The sequence below is a fragment of the Condylura cristata genome, unplaced genomic scaffold (assembly GCF_000260355.1).
Source record: "Condylura cristata isolate star-nosed mole 26May11 unplaced genomic scaffold, ConCri1.0 scaffold00015, whole genome shotgun sequence".
NCBI classification, from domain to species: Eukaryota; Metazoa; Chordata; class Mammalia; order Eulipotyphla; family Talpidae; genus Condylura; species Condylura cristata.
Window position 1 is genome coordinate 3732767 of NW_004567116.1, and position 16349 is coordinate 3749115.

Sequence of the window (16349 nt, forward strand, 5' to 3'; positions counted from 1 at the left end):
CACTGCTGAGGGGAGCAGCGGGCGGTCAGGAGAGGTCTGCCGCCATGTGGTCACCTCCGGGGCAGGCGGGGATCGAACTCATGCTGCAGTGGCTTTAGCTTCTTAGTGCTGTGCTTTAACCCGCTGCGCCACCAGGGAGGGCCTAAGCTGTACAGTTTTATGTTACATGTATTTGACTAAAATCACAAAATTAATAATAAAAAGAGGGAACAGGAATGAGACTGTCCTGCTGCATATCAGAGCCATGGTTTCTTAGCTGTATGATCTTGGGCAAAGTGTGTGGCCTCTCTCTGCCTCAATTTCCTTGTCAGTAAGGAAATAATATTATTTCAATAAGCATCATAATATTATTTCCTGCAACTGGTCTAGAGGATAAAATCTATGGAAGTCACTTGAACATGGCCTGGCATAGAGAATGTACCCAGGAGAGGTCGGCAAGTCTTTCTCCACCGAGAAGGTAGAAGAGGAAGGTAAATGAAATGTTTCACTTATTTTATTATTTTTTTTTCACTTCATTTAAACTAAAAAAGAGAAAGTTCACTCATTTCTCCCACTGGCCACCCATGCCTCTGGCAATCACCATCTGCTGTTCATTGTATTCATGAGTTTTATATACACATACATTATTCAATACATACCGCATGTAAGAGAGGTCAGGTGATATTTGTCTTTGACTTATTTCGCTCAGCATTATGTCCTTAGGCTAATCCATGTTGTCACAAATGGTAGAATTTCATTCTTTTTTATGGCTGAATAATATTCCACTATAAATATATAATGATTATACTAATATAACCCTATCTTTATCCACTCACCTGTCAATGGGCACTTAGGTTATTTAGCTTGCTACCAGGCCTTGGTTATTATAAATAATGCAGTGAGCACGGAGTGCATACATCTTTTTGAATTAGTGGTTTTGTTTTCTTGGGCTAAATACCCAGAAGTGGGATCGCTGAATCATGTGGTAGTACTATTTTTAGTTGTTTTTTTTTTTAAGATTTATTTATTTGTGCATATAGAGCTGGGGTACAGGCCAGAGGCTCAGGGGTGGTGAGAGGCTTCCCCAGAGACAGAGTGGGGAACAGAACAGGCAGATCGACAAAGTACACTGCTGAGGGGAGCAGCGGGCGGGTCAGGAGAAGTCTGCCGCGCCATGTGGTCACCTCCGGGGCAGGCGGGAATCGAACTCATGCGGAAGTGGCACTAGCTTCTCAGTGCTGTGCTTTAACCAGCTGCGCCACCAGGGAGGGCCACTATTTTTAGTTTTTTGAGGAACTGCCCCATGGTCCTGCACCAAATTACATTCCATGGACTGTGAGCAAGGTTTCCCTTCCCACCACATCTTTGACAACACTTGTTTCTTGTTATTTTGAGAAAAGTCATTCTCACAGGTGTCTGGTGTTCCCTCGTTGTGGCTTGATTTGCATTTCCCTAACAATGAGTAATGATAACCATCTTTTCATGCCTGTTGCTCATCATTGGAGAAGCTTCTCTTCAGATCCTAGGCCCATTTAACAATTAGATTGCTTGTGCACTTGAATTCTTTACCTATTTTTAATACTAAACTTCTTATTAGATACATGATTTTAAAACGTTTTCCTCCATTCCATAGACTGTCTTTTTATTTTGTGGGTGGTTTCCTTTGCTGAATTTTTAATTTGTTGTAGCCCCATTTGTTTGTTTTTTAGTTGTTTTTGCTTTTGGTGTTAAATTAAAAAAAATCACCAAATTATTATTAGACATAGGTACTAGGACCTATGTTTTCAGGAGTTTTGTAGTTTCAAGTCTTCTGTTCAAGCCTTTAATTCCTTTTGAGTGAATAGTGGTTCAGTTTCATTTTTTGGCATGTAGTTGTCCAGTTCCCTAACACCAGTATTGAAGAGGCTTTCCTTTTCCCATTGTGTGTCCACTCCTTTGTTGCGAATTAGTGGACCCTACCTAGGGCTTCCATTTCTGAACTCTTTATTCTGTTCCATTGACCTATGTGCTTGTCTTGACAATGCCATCATGTGTTAATTACTGTAACTTGGTAATATAATGTGGAATCAGGGAGCATGATGCCTCCACTTTTGTACATTTTCCTCAAGATTGCTTTGGCCATCCAGGGACTTTCATGGTCCATACAGATTTTAGGATTGTTTGTTCTAAACTTAAACAAAGATTAAACTAGATTTCTGTGAAACATGTCATTGTTGTTTGATAAGGGCTGCATTGAGTCTATAAATTTCCTTGGGTAGTATAGGCACTCAACAATATTAACAATATTATTTGTTCAATATTAATTCTTCCAGTCCATGAGTATAAAATATCTTTCCATTTATTTGTGTCTTATTCCATTTCTTGGCGCAGAGGGCTGGCTGCTTTGGTTTCTGGCTGCTTGTGGGGACCAGCTGGTCTGGAAAACTGTCAGCTAATAAGCCGTTCGGTTATTAGCACCACGGGTGTGACAGTGAGTCAGCACAGCCCCTGTCAGGGCTCCCCAACCAGAGCTGAGGCCCCTGTTGCCTGTGCTTGGGTCTGGGGGAGCCCTGACCCTTTGTTGCTGCAGCTTCAGGGCCAGGCATGGCCACCCCTGCGGGAGAGGCCGGGTGCCCGCCCTGGGCCTCGTCTTGCCTGGGCTCCAGCTCGGAGCATGTGAGCACCGGTGCCTGGGGCTGCAGCTGCAGAGGGCCTGAGCCGGAGCTGGCAGGTGCCATGGTCCAGGACCTTGGCAGCCCTGCTGGAGATGTGGGCAGTAAGAGCCCTCTCGGGCACATGGTATCTGTGTGTGCACAGACAGTGCCAGGCTGGATGCAATGATGGATGGGAGGGGCCGGGCCAGCGGCAGCCCCTCCCCCCCCTACATGGCCAGAGGTGTTGTCTGAGGCCAGATGCCCCCCCCCCGGGCTCGGCTTGGCATATCCTGATGAGCAGGAAGCTGGGGTACAGCCTGTGCTGGCACCTGGCTTGTTGCAGGTCCCAGCCTGGCTCTGAACTTCCTGGTCTTACCCATCCAGCTGGGCCACCGGAGGGGACTCGCAGGTCAGCTCATGGCGTAGCAGACCGCAGAGTTCAGTGCCCCTCACGCCCTCTCTTTTAGCTGAGCCCCAGCCCAGGAAATAGCCCCAAGCGGAGAAGACTTTCCCCAGGGGCTCCTGGGCTGGGCCTTCGTTGGCCAGAAGCCTCCCAGGAGGGACCCCACCACTCTGGACATTTCTCAGCTTTTTTTGCCAGAGGTGGGGCTGAGGACCGGTGAACTTTTAGAAGGCCTGGAAAATTGTCACATGTCTGTTGATACCAAGAAAAAAAAAAAAGAAAATCTCAAAATTGTAATTAATGAATATCTGTGTAACATTTCTTGAGCGTGTTTACTGTCCCTTAGCTCAGTTGTGATGTTCTAGAGCTACTGTGATATAATATGGAGAGGCAATACAATTTGAATCATAGGAATCAAATGCATTATCTATTTTGGGGATCAGAATGATTAAATTATACAAACACTTTCAAGAGTTCAGAGGCGAAATTATACTGTGAGAAGTGTGTGTATTTTTTTTTTTTAAGATTTATTTTTTATTCATACAGAACTGGGGTACAGGCCAGAGATGCGGAGGGTGAGAGGATTCACCAGAGACAGAGTGGGGAGCAGAACAGGCAGATCGACAAAGTCCACTGCTGAGGGGAGCAGCGGGCGGGTCAGGAGAGGTCTGCCACGCCATGTGGATCTCCTCCGGGGCAGGCGGGAATCGAACTCATGCGGAGTTAGCTTAAGCTTCTTAGTGCAGTGCTTTAACCCGCTGCACCACCAGGGAGGGCCCGAGAAGTGCGTGTATTTTAATGGGCTTGATGAGCCCTGGACAGAGCTTCGCACCTGTTGTCCCCACACTGTGGCCGAGGACAGGCAGGTGGGCTGCGGGAGTGCCCCCTGGCCTTGCCCCCACCCTCTGATCTATGGCTCCATTAGCCCGATGGGCTGACTCTTGGCTAGTACGAGCCCCAATCGCACGGACTTTAGTGGTCCCCTCCTGAGGCGCAGAGAACGGGGAGCGTGGGGTGGCCGGGCGAGCGTCCGGTCTGGGAAAGCAAGCCTGTGACGGGCCTCCTGTAGCGCGTGCTCTGGACCTGCTCGCACCTGTCCTGTGCGCTGGGTTCTGCTCCCGGCATCGTGACTGCACACAGCTGGGGCTGGACGTCAAGTAGCTTGTTTCCAGCATCGTGTCCAGTCTTCTTGGCAACGACCCACCCAGGCCCTGCAGTTCCTTCTGCAGGAGAACTCCCAGAGGTAGTCACGCCCTTCCCGTGGGCACTGGCTTCCCCAGCCCATTCCTGAGGCGGAGGGCTTGGCTGGGGGCGGAGGGCAGGGGCGGGTGGCTTCAGCCGCTCTTGTTTCTCTGAAGGGGTCCGACACGCTAGCTTTCCCATGGCAGGTTGTCCCTTAGCCCCCAGACGGGGCAGAAGCTGGCTCGCTGGGGGTTGGCAGGGCTGCCCGTGTGGGCTGCTGGGTGGCACCTGTGGGCACACATCGCCACCCTCCCCTGGTGAAGCCACACAGGCAGCAACTCACCTGGCTTTGCTGTTTCAGGAGACTGAACCTGACTTTCAGGGAGGGTGGGGGGCAGGCTCTGACAAGCTGAGGCGCTGGGTGCTTCTTGGGGTTGGAGCTGAAACTTGGGGGGTGGTGAGAGGGTGGAGAAGGGATGGGAGCTGGGGATGGGGCGCCCGGCAGAACCAGCCTGTTCTTTGCTCTGGGATAAGCTCCTGCACGGGTGGGGACCTAGAGCTGGTGGTAGTCCTGTCGGGCAGGTGGAAACTGGTTCCCCCCATTTTACAGGCTGACTCGGATTTGGGCACCAGATTTGGGGTTGACCGCAAATGACACGATCCACTTCTTGACCTTTCTTAGGCTGCCTGCCCATTTTCTTGTTTCATTCTGCAGATTCTTTGTTTTGCACTGAGTCACCCTGTCCTGCCAGCGTCTCCCATCTTCTCTGCTGTTCCCATCGGATGCTGAGATGGGGCAGGTCACGGGAGCTCACCTCATACCAGCACCCAGGGGTGAACCCATGAGGCCTGCTGCTGGTGGATGCAAGGCATGGAGGGGTGGGGTGGGGAACGGTGAGAGGCCCAGAGGTCTCTCTCCTTGGTGACCTTCTCCTGGGACACCTCATCAGTCTTTGTTCACTAGGGGGACATTTGCTGTCTGCTTTCCAGCTTCCCAGGGAATCTTTTCCTGCTCTGGGATTGCGGTGCAGGTTCTGGAAATTCGAACTTTCCATAAACTGAGGACCTGGAGCTCTTTCCAATCCTCTGAAGGCCTAGGCTTTTGAACTGTAAAAGCCAGGAAGAGACCCCACCTCCCCTTTCTCTGCTTTCTCTGTCACAGCCCTTGGCTGGCATCCTGGGAAGAGCCAAGAGAGGAAAAGAAAACAACAGGAAAAATAACATGGGTTAATATTTAAAAAGCTTCCCACGGCAAGTGGACAGCTTGGAAGGAAGGCCTCGCTGTGTCCCCACAGAGGCAGATGGGCGCAGGGTGGGGTACCCCACCCGCCAGCGTGGTGAGGCCCAGGCCAGGTCCTTGCCGGGGTCCCTTGGACCTGAGGCCCCGCCTTGCAGGGTGATCTCTGCTGCTGCCCCTGGCTGGCTCCAAACCTAAACTCGCAGTCCTACAAGAGATCGGCACAGAGGACTCTTACCCCACCCTCTGTTTTTCCCAGAAGGGGGCTCAGGCACAGAGAGGCATTGTAAATTATGGAGAATATGGAAATTATGGTTGCATAGAGAATTAGGAGCAGAGGTGGGCCCAGCCCTGTGATGCTCAGTCTGGAATCTTCCTGCTGTCTTGTTGTTTATTGTTCTAAATGCACCCAACCTCGTCAGAGCAAACATGGTTCAATGTATTTGTGTTCTGAAACTTCAGGACCCAAGGGGCCATAAAATGCTGAAATCCAAGCACTGCTGACTGTAATGTGCTTTCCTCTAAATCACTGGTGGATTTGTTCGGTTCAGAGTGCCGAGAAATATGGTGGCCAGAGAGAACATATTCCGTCACCCCTGGGGCTGGAGTTGCAGATGTGGAGATCAGCGAGGTGAGGGGCTGGTCCCACGGGGGCCAGAGGGACCTGCCAGACGTGTGCCGACTCCAGGGCACAGAAGCTGTGCACTGCCTCCTCAGGCCTCCGGGTCAGCCTGGGGCTCACAGCCAACTTAGGGTGACAGACAGACCATTATCCTCCACCCCAGAGCAGCCTAGAGTGACCTTTAAAAATACAAACCAGGCCCTCCCTGGTGGCACAGCGGGTTCAAGCACAGCACTGAGAAGCTAAAGCCACTGCCGCATGAGTTCGATCCCCACCTGCCCCGGAGGTGACCACATGGCGCGGCAGACCTCTCCTGACCCGCCCGCTGCTCCCCTCAGCAGTGTACTTCGTCGATCTGCTTGTTCTGCTCCCCACTCTGTCTCCGGTGAAGCCTCTCACCGCCCCTGCACCTCTGGCCTGTACCCCAGCTCTGTATGCATAAATAAATAAAGCTTTAAAAAAAAGCAAACTAGAGGGGCCCTCCCTGGTGGCATTGCAAAGCTAGCCACAGCTGCTTCAGCGCAAGTTCTATTTCTGGCCAGGGAGTGACCCACAGGGCACAGCAGACCTCTTCTGTGTAGCCTGCTGCTCCCCTCAGCAGTGTGTTTCAGTCCACACACCTACTCTGCCTCCTGCTCTGTCTGGTGAATCGTCTCATCCCCCGTACCTCTGACTTACACTCCAGCTCTTGTATGCATAAATAAATTAAAATAAATCTTAAAAAAATACAAACCAGTTATATCACTCCCTGCTGAGTCCCCTTCCCCAAGCCCCAACATCAAGCCCTGGTCCCAGCTGTCCCCGCTGGAGAGGCTGAGGGCTCCATGCTGACCCCGGTCTGGCTCTGTGTCCTCCTGCATGGTCCCAGCTCAGCCGCCCGAGAGTCTCACAATGTCCAGCCTCCCCCGACCCACCCTAAACAACCCTTTCTGGGTTGTTGGGGAGAGGCACCCCTTTTTTTCTTTGTCCTTTATTCTTTTAGTGATTTTGGCAAATACTAGTTCCATAGCATTAGGTATGAAAAACTCGAAGGATAAAAAGATCACAGACTTGGAAGGCGTTGACAGAACCCTGCAAGTAGAAGACAATTACTGTAACAAACTCTTCTGTGAGCTGAACCACTAAGTCTTAAGACACTCCTGACTGAAGAGACCGAGTCCCCTCTTCTTCTGGCCTGCGTGTGAGGAGGCCGCTGGCCAGCGAGGCTGGCACCTGGCCCCGTCCTCAGCCGGGCGTGTGGAGCGAGACTGGCCCTGACTTCCTTCCCGCAGCCTCAGCTGAGGTGTGTCCCCGCGGTTACTGGGCAGTTACCTGGAGAGGTAGGAGGCAGCACACCCCCTGCTTAACTGGAATTCTGAGTTTCTCTCGGTGGCCTCCGGCCTCTGGGTGACCCTCAGTGTTTGCCGTCCCCAGGGGACGCTGCTTCCGGCCTGTGGCCAGAAAGGGCTCAGAGGCTTCTGCTCATGCTCAGCTATACCAGCTGTGCCTGTAAAAGCAAGTCTGAGTCAAGACTAGATTAGCTTTGTGTGTGTGCTCTGGGTCAGAGAGCAATTTGTTTAATCTCAGCTTCAGGTACACGGAGGCACCCTGGGGACCGGTGAACTGGATGGGGCTGTGGGGTGAGGAGCGGGGGGGGGGGCAGCGTGGCTGTGACTCCCGAAGCCTCAGGGTGGCTTTGCCCCAGCCAGGCACCCTGTAAACAAGGCTGAGGCAGAGACTGGAGTTCAGCCTGCCTCTGAATGAGTGGAGGACCCACTGGGGGGCTGTGAAGATCTGCTGGCAGCCTGGGGGGCCGCAGGCAGGGCGCTTCCTGCTCAAGACAGCTTCACCCTGCTTGTCCCAGAGGACCCCAGGCTGGGGATCACAGATAATGGTTGGCAGGAAGGTGGAGCCCACAGACATGGGCTCACGTTCTGGTGACCCCACCGGTTAGCCTGCAAAGTCACGTCTCCCCAAGCCTCGGCTTTCCCATCTGAAACACAGAGGCAGCTCGTGGTGGCTGGGGCGTCAGGGCAGGAGGGGTTGGAAGAGCGTGTTGGGGCCTGGCACTGTGTGGTGTGATGGATAAGAGTGGCCTGCAGGCGGCCCCAGACCTGAGAGGCTCCCGGCCGCTCACGGGTCTTCCTCCATGGCACTCTTTCTGCCAGAGCTCAGCGGGGCGGGCCGCGGGCCACAGATGGAGGCTCCATTTCCTGGGACCCTGTCCACAGACCAGGGCAGGGCGTCTGGTCTTCATCGCGCGGCTGCCTCTCATTCCTTCGGCACCTCAGCTTCTTTGCAGGAGGAATATGCACTTAACTGGTTGTGGCCCAGCTCAGGAGAGCTAACAGCTTGCCACTTACCAGTGGTGAGCTGGCCAGTGTCACCACTGCCACCGAGCGGCAAGGACCCCTTTGGAAATGGGACTAGTCATTGCCGAACCATCTGCTTCGCAGAGCAGACAGAGAGGTGAATGTGCTTGGCCAGTCGTGAAGTCCGAAGCCGGCTTCTGAGCTGGCACTGTCATGGTGGGGTCTGGTCCCCGCAGGAGCTGGATGAGCGTCTGGCTGGATGTCTGCAAGGGTCAAAGCAATTTTTGGGCTCATTGTAGAAAATGCTGCTTGGTGACCCGGGAGAGTGTCAGATACTTGACAGGTTTCTCTCTGGTTGGTGGGTGAGGGAACAAAACAGCCCTGAGATAACTAACGCCGAGTGCCAAACGTGTGCCAGGCACACCGATAAGTATTTCCGGGTGTCCACAATTGATCCCCACAAGCAGCCTGTCAGAGGGGTTCCTGGGTCACTCCTGGTCACCCTTTGAGCACCTTGAAGGGGGGAGCGGGACTTTGGGAGCAGGAACTGGTGTGGGGAGGCCGAGGGCTTCTGGGCTGCTGGGGGCAGGGGGAAGCCCTGGCCAAGGGGGCCTTAGAAGCCAGCCCAGCACTCACAGTGTGACCTCCCAGCTGCAGGACCCCGGAAGCTCTCCCGTGACTAGTCCTTGAGGGTGGTGGGTGGGGCAGCCGGGAGGAGGGGCTGTGACCGCCAGCCTGGGGGTGGGGTGGAGGGTGTCCCTGCATTCTTATGTCTTTACCCCAGAGCACAGGCCCAGCTGCCATCCAGGACACCCCCTGGGTCTGTGTGTGGCCTCATGAAGCAGAGGCCTGAGTTCTGAGTTGAGGTGGCAGCCAAATGGCCTGGAGTGGGCTCTGCAGGCGCCAGGCGGCACCCGTCCGGGAGCTGGCCTGGGACGGGCAGGGAGCTGGAGGGGCGGAGCTTAGAGCACTGTGCTCATGCTGGCTGGCGGCTCTGAGCCCCTGCAGACCTGCGGGGGTGGAGGGGGGAAGCGGGGAGGGCAACCTCCCCATGGTCAGAGACAGAAAGCAGGGCTGGAATTCTCGTAAACAGAGCCCCTTCCCAGGGGGGCCAGGGGGGGGGCCTTCTGGTCTGAAAACCCTGGTGGTCACTCTCAAGTCCAGGCGGCCCTGGCGCAGCCCAGGGCCTGGCCGCCTGTTCCCTGCAGCACATCCAGCATGGGCTTGGGCTGGGAAAGCAGAGGGTGTGGAGGTTCCGTCCTGCAGGGTGCCCCACCCTGGGTCCCCAACATTCCTGCCTGAGAGCTGGGATTTCTGAAGAAGACAGAGAGGGCGGGAAGGGCTGGGCGCAGCAGCAGGGTTTTTAAATCATGAGCCATCAGGGTGTGATTTCTGCAAGAGCCAGAGATAAGACGGAGGTGGGCGGGAAGGTTGTGGGGGCTCAGGCAGCAAGGCCAGATCCGGGGTGAGGTCATCGGGGAAGCATGCTGTCCATAGCAAGCTTTGGGCCTCGGTGGGGGGGGGGAGGGGGGAAGGGAGGGGCCCGGACGGAAGGAGAGGAATGAGCTCGCCTTGGTGTTCTTACTTTTTAAAAGATTAAGCACTTGGTGTGGTGTCTGAATAGAACATTGGGAGTTCAGGAGTTCAAGCCCCCGGGGACCTGGGCTGGGGGGGACAGTGAACCCTGTTCTCAGGGCCAGAGAACCCCAGCCTTTGTTCCTTCCCAGGGCAAATATTCCTGGATTTGGCATGAGTGGCACCCACCTGCGCGGATTTGTAAATATTTCTGAAAACTACCCTGTGCTCAAGAGGCACTTGGGCAGCCCTTGCTGGCCATGTGCTCAGCAGCCCTGGGAAAGGTGAGGTGAGCGGGGCAGGCTGGGAAGAGGCTGAGGCCGAGGCTCCCGGGGAAGGGCGCGGGGCGAGGCCCTTCCTGGTGGCTGCACAGGGTGAACTGGCTCCCCACCTGCCCTTCCGACTGCAGCTCACTCTTTGCCAAACGTCTGGGTGGGGCCTGGTGCTTTGGCAGAACCCACACGCCCCCTTCCAAACCTCCAGCCCAGGCCAGTCCCAGAGCCTGCCATGGGCTTCTGCTGCAGAGGGGCGTCCACATTTCTGCTTGCAAGGCCTGCCCAGCACTGGGGCCCGATGCTCTCCTTGTCTCCGAGGGGCAGCTGGACCTACAGGGAAGGTGTGACCCTGCAGGCACCAGCTCTAGATGTGCAGCTAGTCAGAGCTGCTGAAGGCCCTGCAGGAAAGGGGGCCCAGCCAACATGCAAGCAAACGGTGGGACGTGGACAGTGTGCGGTCAGGGGTGTTTTGAGGAAATGGAGAGGTTTGAGATTGTCTACAAAAGAGATAAAAGCTTGAGGTGGAAAGGTGCATGGCAAACCCAGTTTAAAAAGGCACGGTTGGTAGGATTTTGGAAAAAATGACTTCCGAGCGTACAGGAAGATGTTGCTAGTTCATAGTGTTCACTGGACGATGGGACATTTTGATCCGACCTCCCCCCTCCCTCTTCTTTCTTTTGGAGGTAATACTGGGGTATGCCGTAATCGCCCACCCCCACAGCAATGTTATTTTTGTGGATGATTCCTCGTACTCATTATTATTGTCTTTTTTTTTTTTATTCTGTGCACCTACAAAGCACAGTATTCCTTTCATTGTATCAGGAGCTTAGTTTTATCTTAGTGTTAAGTAAAAATTTGCTTTCCTGTGAGAGAACAACCCAGAGCCACCCACACCAGGGTGCCAGTGACCCTCAGCCCTGGGGAAGCAGCCCTTCCCCCCTGCTCCCCACTGTGGCCAAGAACCCTTACCCCACCCGAGGGCCCAGAAGGTGCTAGTAACCACACAGGTTAACAGTTACCTTTGAATGGTCGTGAAGGGAAGCTGATCCCAGCTGACCTGTTCACCCCGGTTCACGCCTGCCCACACCCATCACTGTCCGAAAACCCCATTTCCTTCTAGCAGGGGGCGGGAGAAAGCAGAACCTGAAGGATGAAGCTGGGCAGTGGCTGTCCCGCCCTCTCCTGGCTCCTGGGACTGCTCCTGGGTCTTGAGATGTGTGTGTGTGCGCGGCAGGGTTTGGGTCCTGGATTAACGGTCCAGGAAAGGGGGTGGGAGAGACTCCAGCTCTCTGGGCCTTTCCCGGAACTCCCTTGCCCACGTTTCACTTCTCAGGAGAGGACAGCTACAAACTATGGCTCAGCTCTGTCAGGTGCAGGGTGTGGCGTGGGGGAGCTACAGAGCTTCACCCAGAAACCGAGTCTGGTCTCCCCACACCCACCCACACCTGCTTTCCAGGCACCAGCCTCCGCAGCCCATTAGCCCGGGCTTTGCCTCTGTCCTTCAGCCCTGGACCCCCCAATCCCTTTCTGGCCCCAACGACTCCCGCGCAGAGCCGGGGGAGGCCACCTACCCCTCTCTGGGCTGGACAAGCTCCGGTGGTGGGAATGGGGGGGCACTGCATTGTCCCCCTAAGTGGGGACACTGAGAACCAGCTGGAGGCTGAGGGAGGGCTGGCCCCCGGCGCCCACAGCGCCCACTTCCCGCGAGGGCCACTGACGGGAGCGAGGGCTGCCCAGTCCACCTTCCTCTGCCCTCAGTTTGTGCAGCGCCCCCGTCAGGGGATGCCTGAAACTGCAGGATCACAGATGCTCCCCAGCCCCCCCCACCACCAACCTGGCGTTTTCCTCTTCACACCGTGGGTTTTCCTATTCGTGCACACCTGGGACAAGGTTTAACTTATAAATCAGGTCCAGCAAGTGGGATTACCAGCAGCAACCAACAAGACACCCCGGTGACAGCTGTACACGCGTCTCAGAGATGCGGTCTCTGCGCCTCGCAAAAGCCCCGCTGCACAGGCTACTTGTGGGTCCTGAGAGCGCGGGCGCTGCACAAGGGCGGCTACTGCGTCTCTCGTGCCACAGAGGGAAACATCTGGAAGGACAGTACTTGAGAATGAAGTTTCTCGCGCAAGAGCTCCAAGGCCCGCTTCTCCCCAGCGCCTCTGCGGGGTGCTGGAGGCTGCGGGGGGGGGGGGGGCTCGGCCTGCCAAGCTGCGACTTACCGGATTTATGGGCACCCCGCGAGGCGGGGTGGGGGCGTAGTGTGTGTTGGGGGGAGCCTTCCGTTGACTTGGACGGGTTGGTCAGCTGGTGTTTGGGCTTTGGACAATTCCCCTCTCATACAAGCTGTATTTAGGTGAAAAAGAAGGCAGGAAGAAATGCTTCCACATTTTCTGACTAGGTCATTCCCATCCAGCCTCAAGCAAGAGACGTGGCCTCCCCTGGGGCTGACACCCTCGGACATTCTGGAGTCTGCTGCCCTCTCGTGGCCCAAGACGAAAAGGTCGCTTGCTCTCTGAGACCCGCTCAGGCCCGGGCGCCGGGCCGGGCCTAGCCGGGTTTGCCCAAACTGGCCGCTGGCCAAGGGGGTCAGGCGACCCGCAGTGGGCCTCCCGCAGTGACAGGGGCCGCTTCCTGGGCGGGCAGGACGCCAAGTGCCAGGCAGATCTTTCAACTGACCGGCCCACTCCCAGGCCCCGGCTTTCCTGCCCTGCTTGGTGACTCTTCTCCAGGGTTTCTCTCTTTCCAACTCCTGGTTGTGGTTCTGCTTTGTCTCTGGTCTCCTAAAGAGGTGATGAAGTTGAAATGAGGCTGTTGGCGTGGCCCTGATTCAGTCTGGGGTCCTGACCAGAGGAGGAAATTTGGCCCAGACCTGTATAAATGACCGACCCCACCAGACAGTCCTGTGCAGGCCACAGAGGCCGGGGAGCCCACTGGGCCTGAGGGGGGCTGCAGCCTCCAACTCTGTGAGAAGACGGATTTGCACCCTTAGGCCACGGCCCGCGTCTGCTGTTGGCAGCCCTGGCAGACGGGTGCCCCAACAAGTTTCTTCTCCCTACAGGGGGTGCCGTTCTCACTAAACGCAGACTCCCTCCCCTGGATACAGTTCCTGTATTTGTCCAAAGGATCCTTAAGATAAAACCGAGCATTTTCCTCTAACTTCATTTAATCGGCATAGTAACTTACTTTACAGGTAAAACAGTCTAAGGAGGTCGCTAGCCAGAGTCACCCAGGTAGGAGGGAGGAGCGGGCTGGACTCCCTCTCCAGGTGCCGTCTCTTCCTCTCAGCTCGGCACTGGTGTGCGGCCGGGGGCCGGAGCTGGTTCAGTGTGACTGTGTGGGTGAGTACAGGCTGCAAGAAGCCTGCTGATTCTTGCACCTGGTCACCAGGGCCTTCCTTAACCCCGTCGGAAAAGCTCAGTTCTCCTGAAAGGCCCTGGACAGACGGACACCCACCGCCCACCTGGACAGTCTCCTCCCTCACAGGTGCCCTGCCTGCGCCGACGCCAGGGGGCGCCTGTCCATCCTGGTCTTTGTCAGCAGTGACTCCTAACCACACTGTTAATCTTTCAAAATACATTTTATTAGTGGCACATGGAATTTAAAGTTAAGCAATTTCTTTCCAGAGAGAAGGTAAGAACGGACAGACTAAAAAAAAAAAAAAAAACCCCAAGAGCAGAGCAGCTATGTCCCAGCAGAAACATCATTTGCTGTGGAAATCCAGGTAAATAGGAACACTCTCCGGCAAGGTAATGACTTTCTCACCATGCTGACCACACCCAGTTCAGGGGGGCCTGGGCCCCTCTCTCTTGCCAGGGGGCCTGGAGGGGCTGTGGCAGTGACTGACTGCCCGGCGGCGGTGGACGAGCCCGGCGAGCAGGCTCAGGTGTGAGCCCCAGGGCCGCCCCGCGCCCACCGGCTGTGGTTTCACCTCCAGGCCAGGGAGCTACGCTACAGGGAAACAGGTCTAGACTGGTAAGTCAGAGGCGACCGGCGCTTTCTTAGAAAAATCCTCTCAGCCCCTCAGAGTCTCCCCAGGGCTGCTTCTGGCTCGGACGGGCGCTGTGTGTCTCGCGGGCCTGCTCTCCAGGGGCCTCCGCCTCACTGCTCCCATCTCACCCTCAGACTGCTCCTCCCTCCCTCCCGGGTCCCTGCCTGGGCCCTGGACACCTTTCCGCAGACACCTCCCCCCACTCCTGCGGACCCCCAGTTCCAAAGGCGCTCCTGGCACCCGGGCAGCTTCTGCGGTGTTAGGCCATGTCGCTCTTTCCTTCCAGCCCCAGCCCCCGGGGGCTGCTCAGGAGAAAGGCCGGCCCAGCCGTCACCTCTCCTCGACTCTCTTTACCTCAGAATTCATTCCTCAGCCACATGTTCAGGTGCTTATTGATCAAGGCGACAAAACGAGGGACAGACTGCATGATTTTTCCATTTCTAGATCTAATTGATTAGGCTAAGTCTCCACACCAGAAAACGGTACTTCTCCTCCAAACCAGCCTGTAGAACGGTCTTCCTGGGGCTCAGGGCAGGTCAGTGACACTGGTGTCTTGGTTGACCCCGCAGTGCAGCTTGCCGTCCTTGGCGGCCGCCCAGGGCATGGCGTCAGAGGTCCACTTGACTGCCCAGTTTCCTGCTTTGTCGACCAAGATGACGCCCCCCAGACCTTTGAGCTTGGACTTCATGAAGCCCAGCGACACGTCAGCAGCTTCTTCTGCTGTCTTTCCTGAACATAACAAAAGGTTGAGAAACAACACAATTAACTGAAAGGAATCTGATGGGAAACATTCGCAGGATGAATAACCAAAGTGAGCTGACCAGAGAGGTGTGGTGAGTGACTTGTAGGTGAAGGCTTGAGGGAAAGGCCCCCCACAAGGGTCCTCTGGCACTGGGGCAGCCGGAGCAGCAGTCCACGCGGGCTGCCTTTGCCCCAGGCCGGGTCTCCCTACGCCCCCCCACCCCACTCTTCTCCCGACTGGAAGGCAAAGCGTGTGGGAGGTGTTCTCCGCCCCTAGATCCTTGCGGAAGGTGGGAAGGCATCAGCATTGTGTTACCAACCTGCGAGCAACATTTGCCGCAAACGAGAAAGGGCTCCGTGGTTTACTCATCTATGCACGAAGTGTCCCCTCTCTCCGTCCAGTTTTACCTTGTTCTATGTGGAAGAGAGCGAGTCTGGCCAGGTTCACCTTCAGGATGCTCTCGCCGTGCCCCGTCGTGGAAATGGCGCCAATGTTGTTGTCAGCATAACCGCCAGATCCTGCTCAAGGAAGGGCACTGGGTCACGAGTTCGATCCCCGGCCAGGGAGCTGACCCCAAGGGCACTGCAGACCTCGGCTGCCTCCCTGCTGCTCCCCTCAGCAGCGGATTTCTGTCCGTCTGCCTGTTCTGCGCCCCACTCTGTCTCCGGTGAATCCTCACTCTCCCGTATTTCTGGTCTGTACCCCAGAAATAAATCCATCCTTAAAGAAAAAAGGGCGCTGTCTCTACCTCAGCAGCATGGTCCAGAAGTTAACCTACGACAAGCCAGGTGCCACATGCACACGAAGTCCCAGGGAGCGGGGCACCCAAAGTGGGCTTGCAGCTGTGATGCTGGGGTGCAAAAGGAGGGGGCACGAGCCCCGAGACCGAGAGGCTGGAGGGAACAAGCTGCCACAGGGGCGGCTCCGCCCGGAGCTTTGACCCGAAACACGAGCACCCCGTTGGATCCAGTGTGCACAGGGCGGACGGGTCTGACACAGCCCTCCTCCCTCCACTCCCAGGATTTAGATAATGAAAAGAACATTTTGATTTGTAATATTCCTGTGAAGTGTCTGACTTCTGTGCCACCCAAATCTAGTAACTGCAAACCTCTGCTTCCCCAGTCCAGTCATTTGAGCCCGCGTCTAAGACAAGATTTTGTGCACAGAAACCTTCTGGCCTCTGCGGGGGGCTCATTCCAGCACCCACGGATGCTCCAGGCCCTTAGGTAAGATGGCACAGTATGTGTATAGACCCTAAGCAGAGGTCCTGTGTACCCTAAGTTGTGAAATGTTATGGCCCCAGGGGAGGAGGCAACATTCGCTGCACTGTAAACATTAGTGATAATGCTGCGCCACTCGGGGCAGTGACAAGAAAACACGCGCCCGGTGCAGGCACAGAGCCCCCCCCCCCCCCCCCCC

General features: G+C 55.6%; 1 protein-coding gene across 1 annotated transcript in view; it reads right to left on the reverse strand.

The window, feature by feature from the left end:
- Nucleotides 1–13761: 13761 nt before the first annotated feature.
- The window catches only part of ASRGL1 (asparaginase like 1), an 18369-nt gene continuing 15781 nt past the window's right edge, over nt 13762–16349 (reverse strand). Inside the window, exons 8-9 of the mRNA XM_012725153.1 lie at nt 15338–15453; nt 13762–14917 (exon numbers count right to left, since the gene is read on the reverse strand). Coding sequence (XP_012580607.1) covers nt 14715–14917; nt 15338–15453 — 319 coding nt within the window. The 3' untranslated portion in view covers nt 13762–14714. The remainder of the gene's footprint in view (nt 14918–15337; nt 15454–16349) is intronic.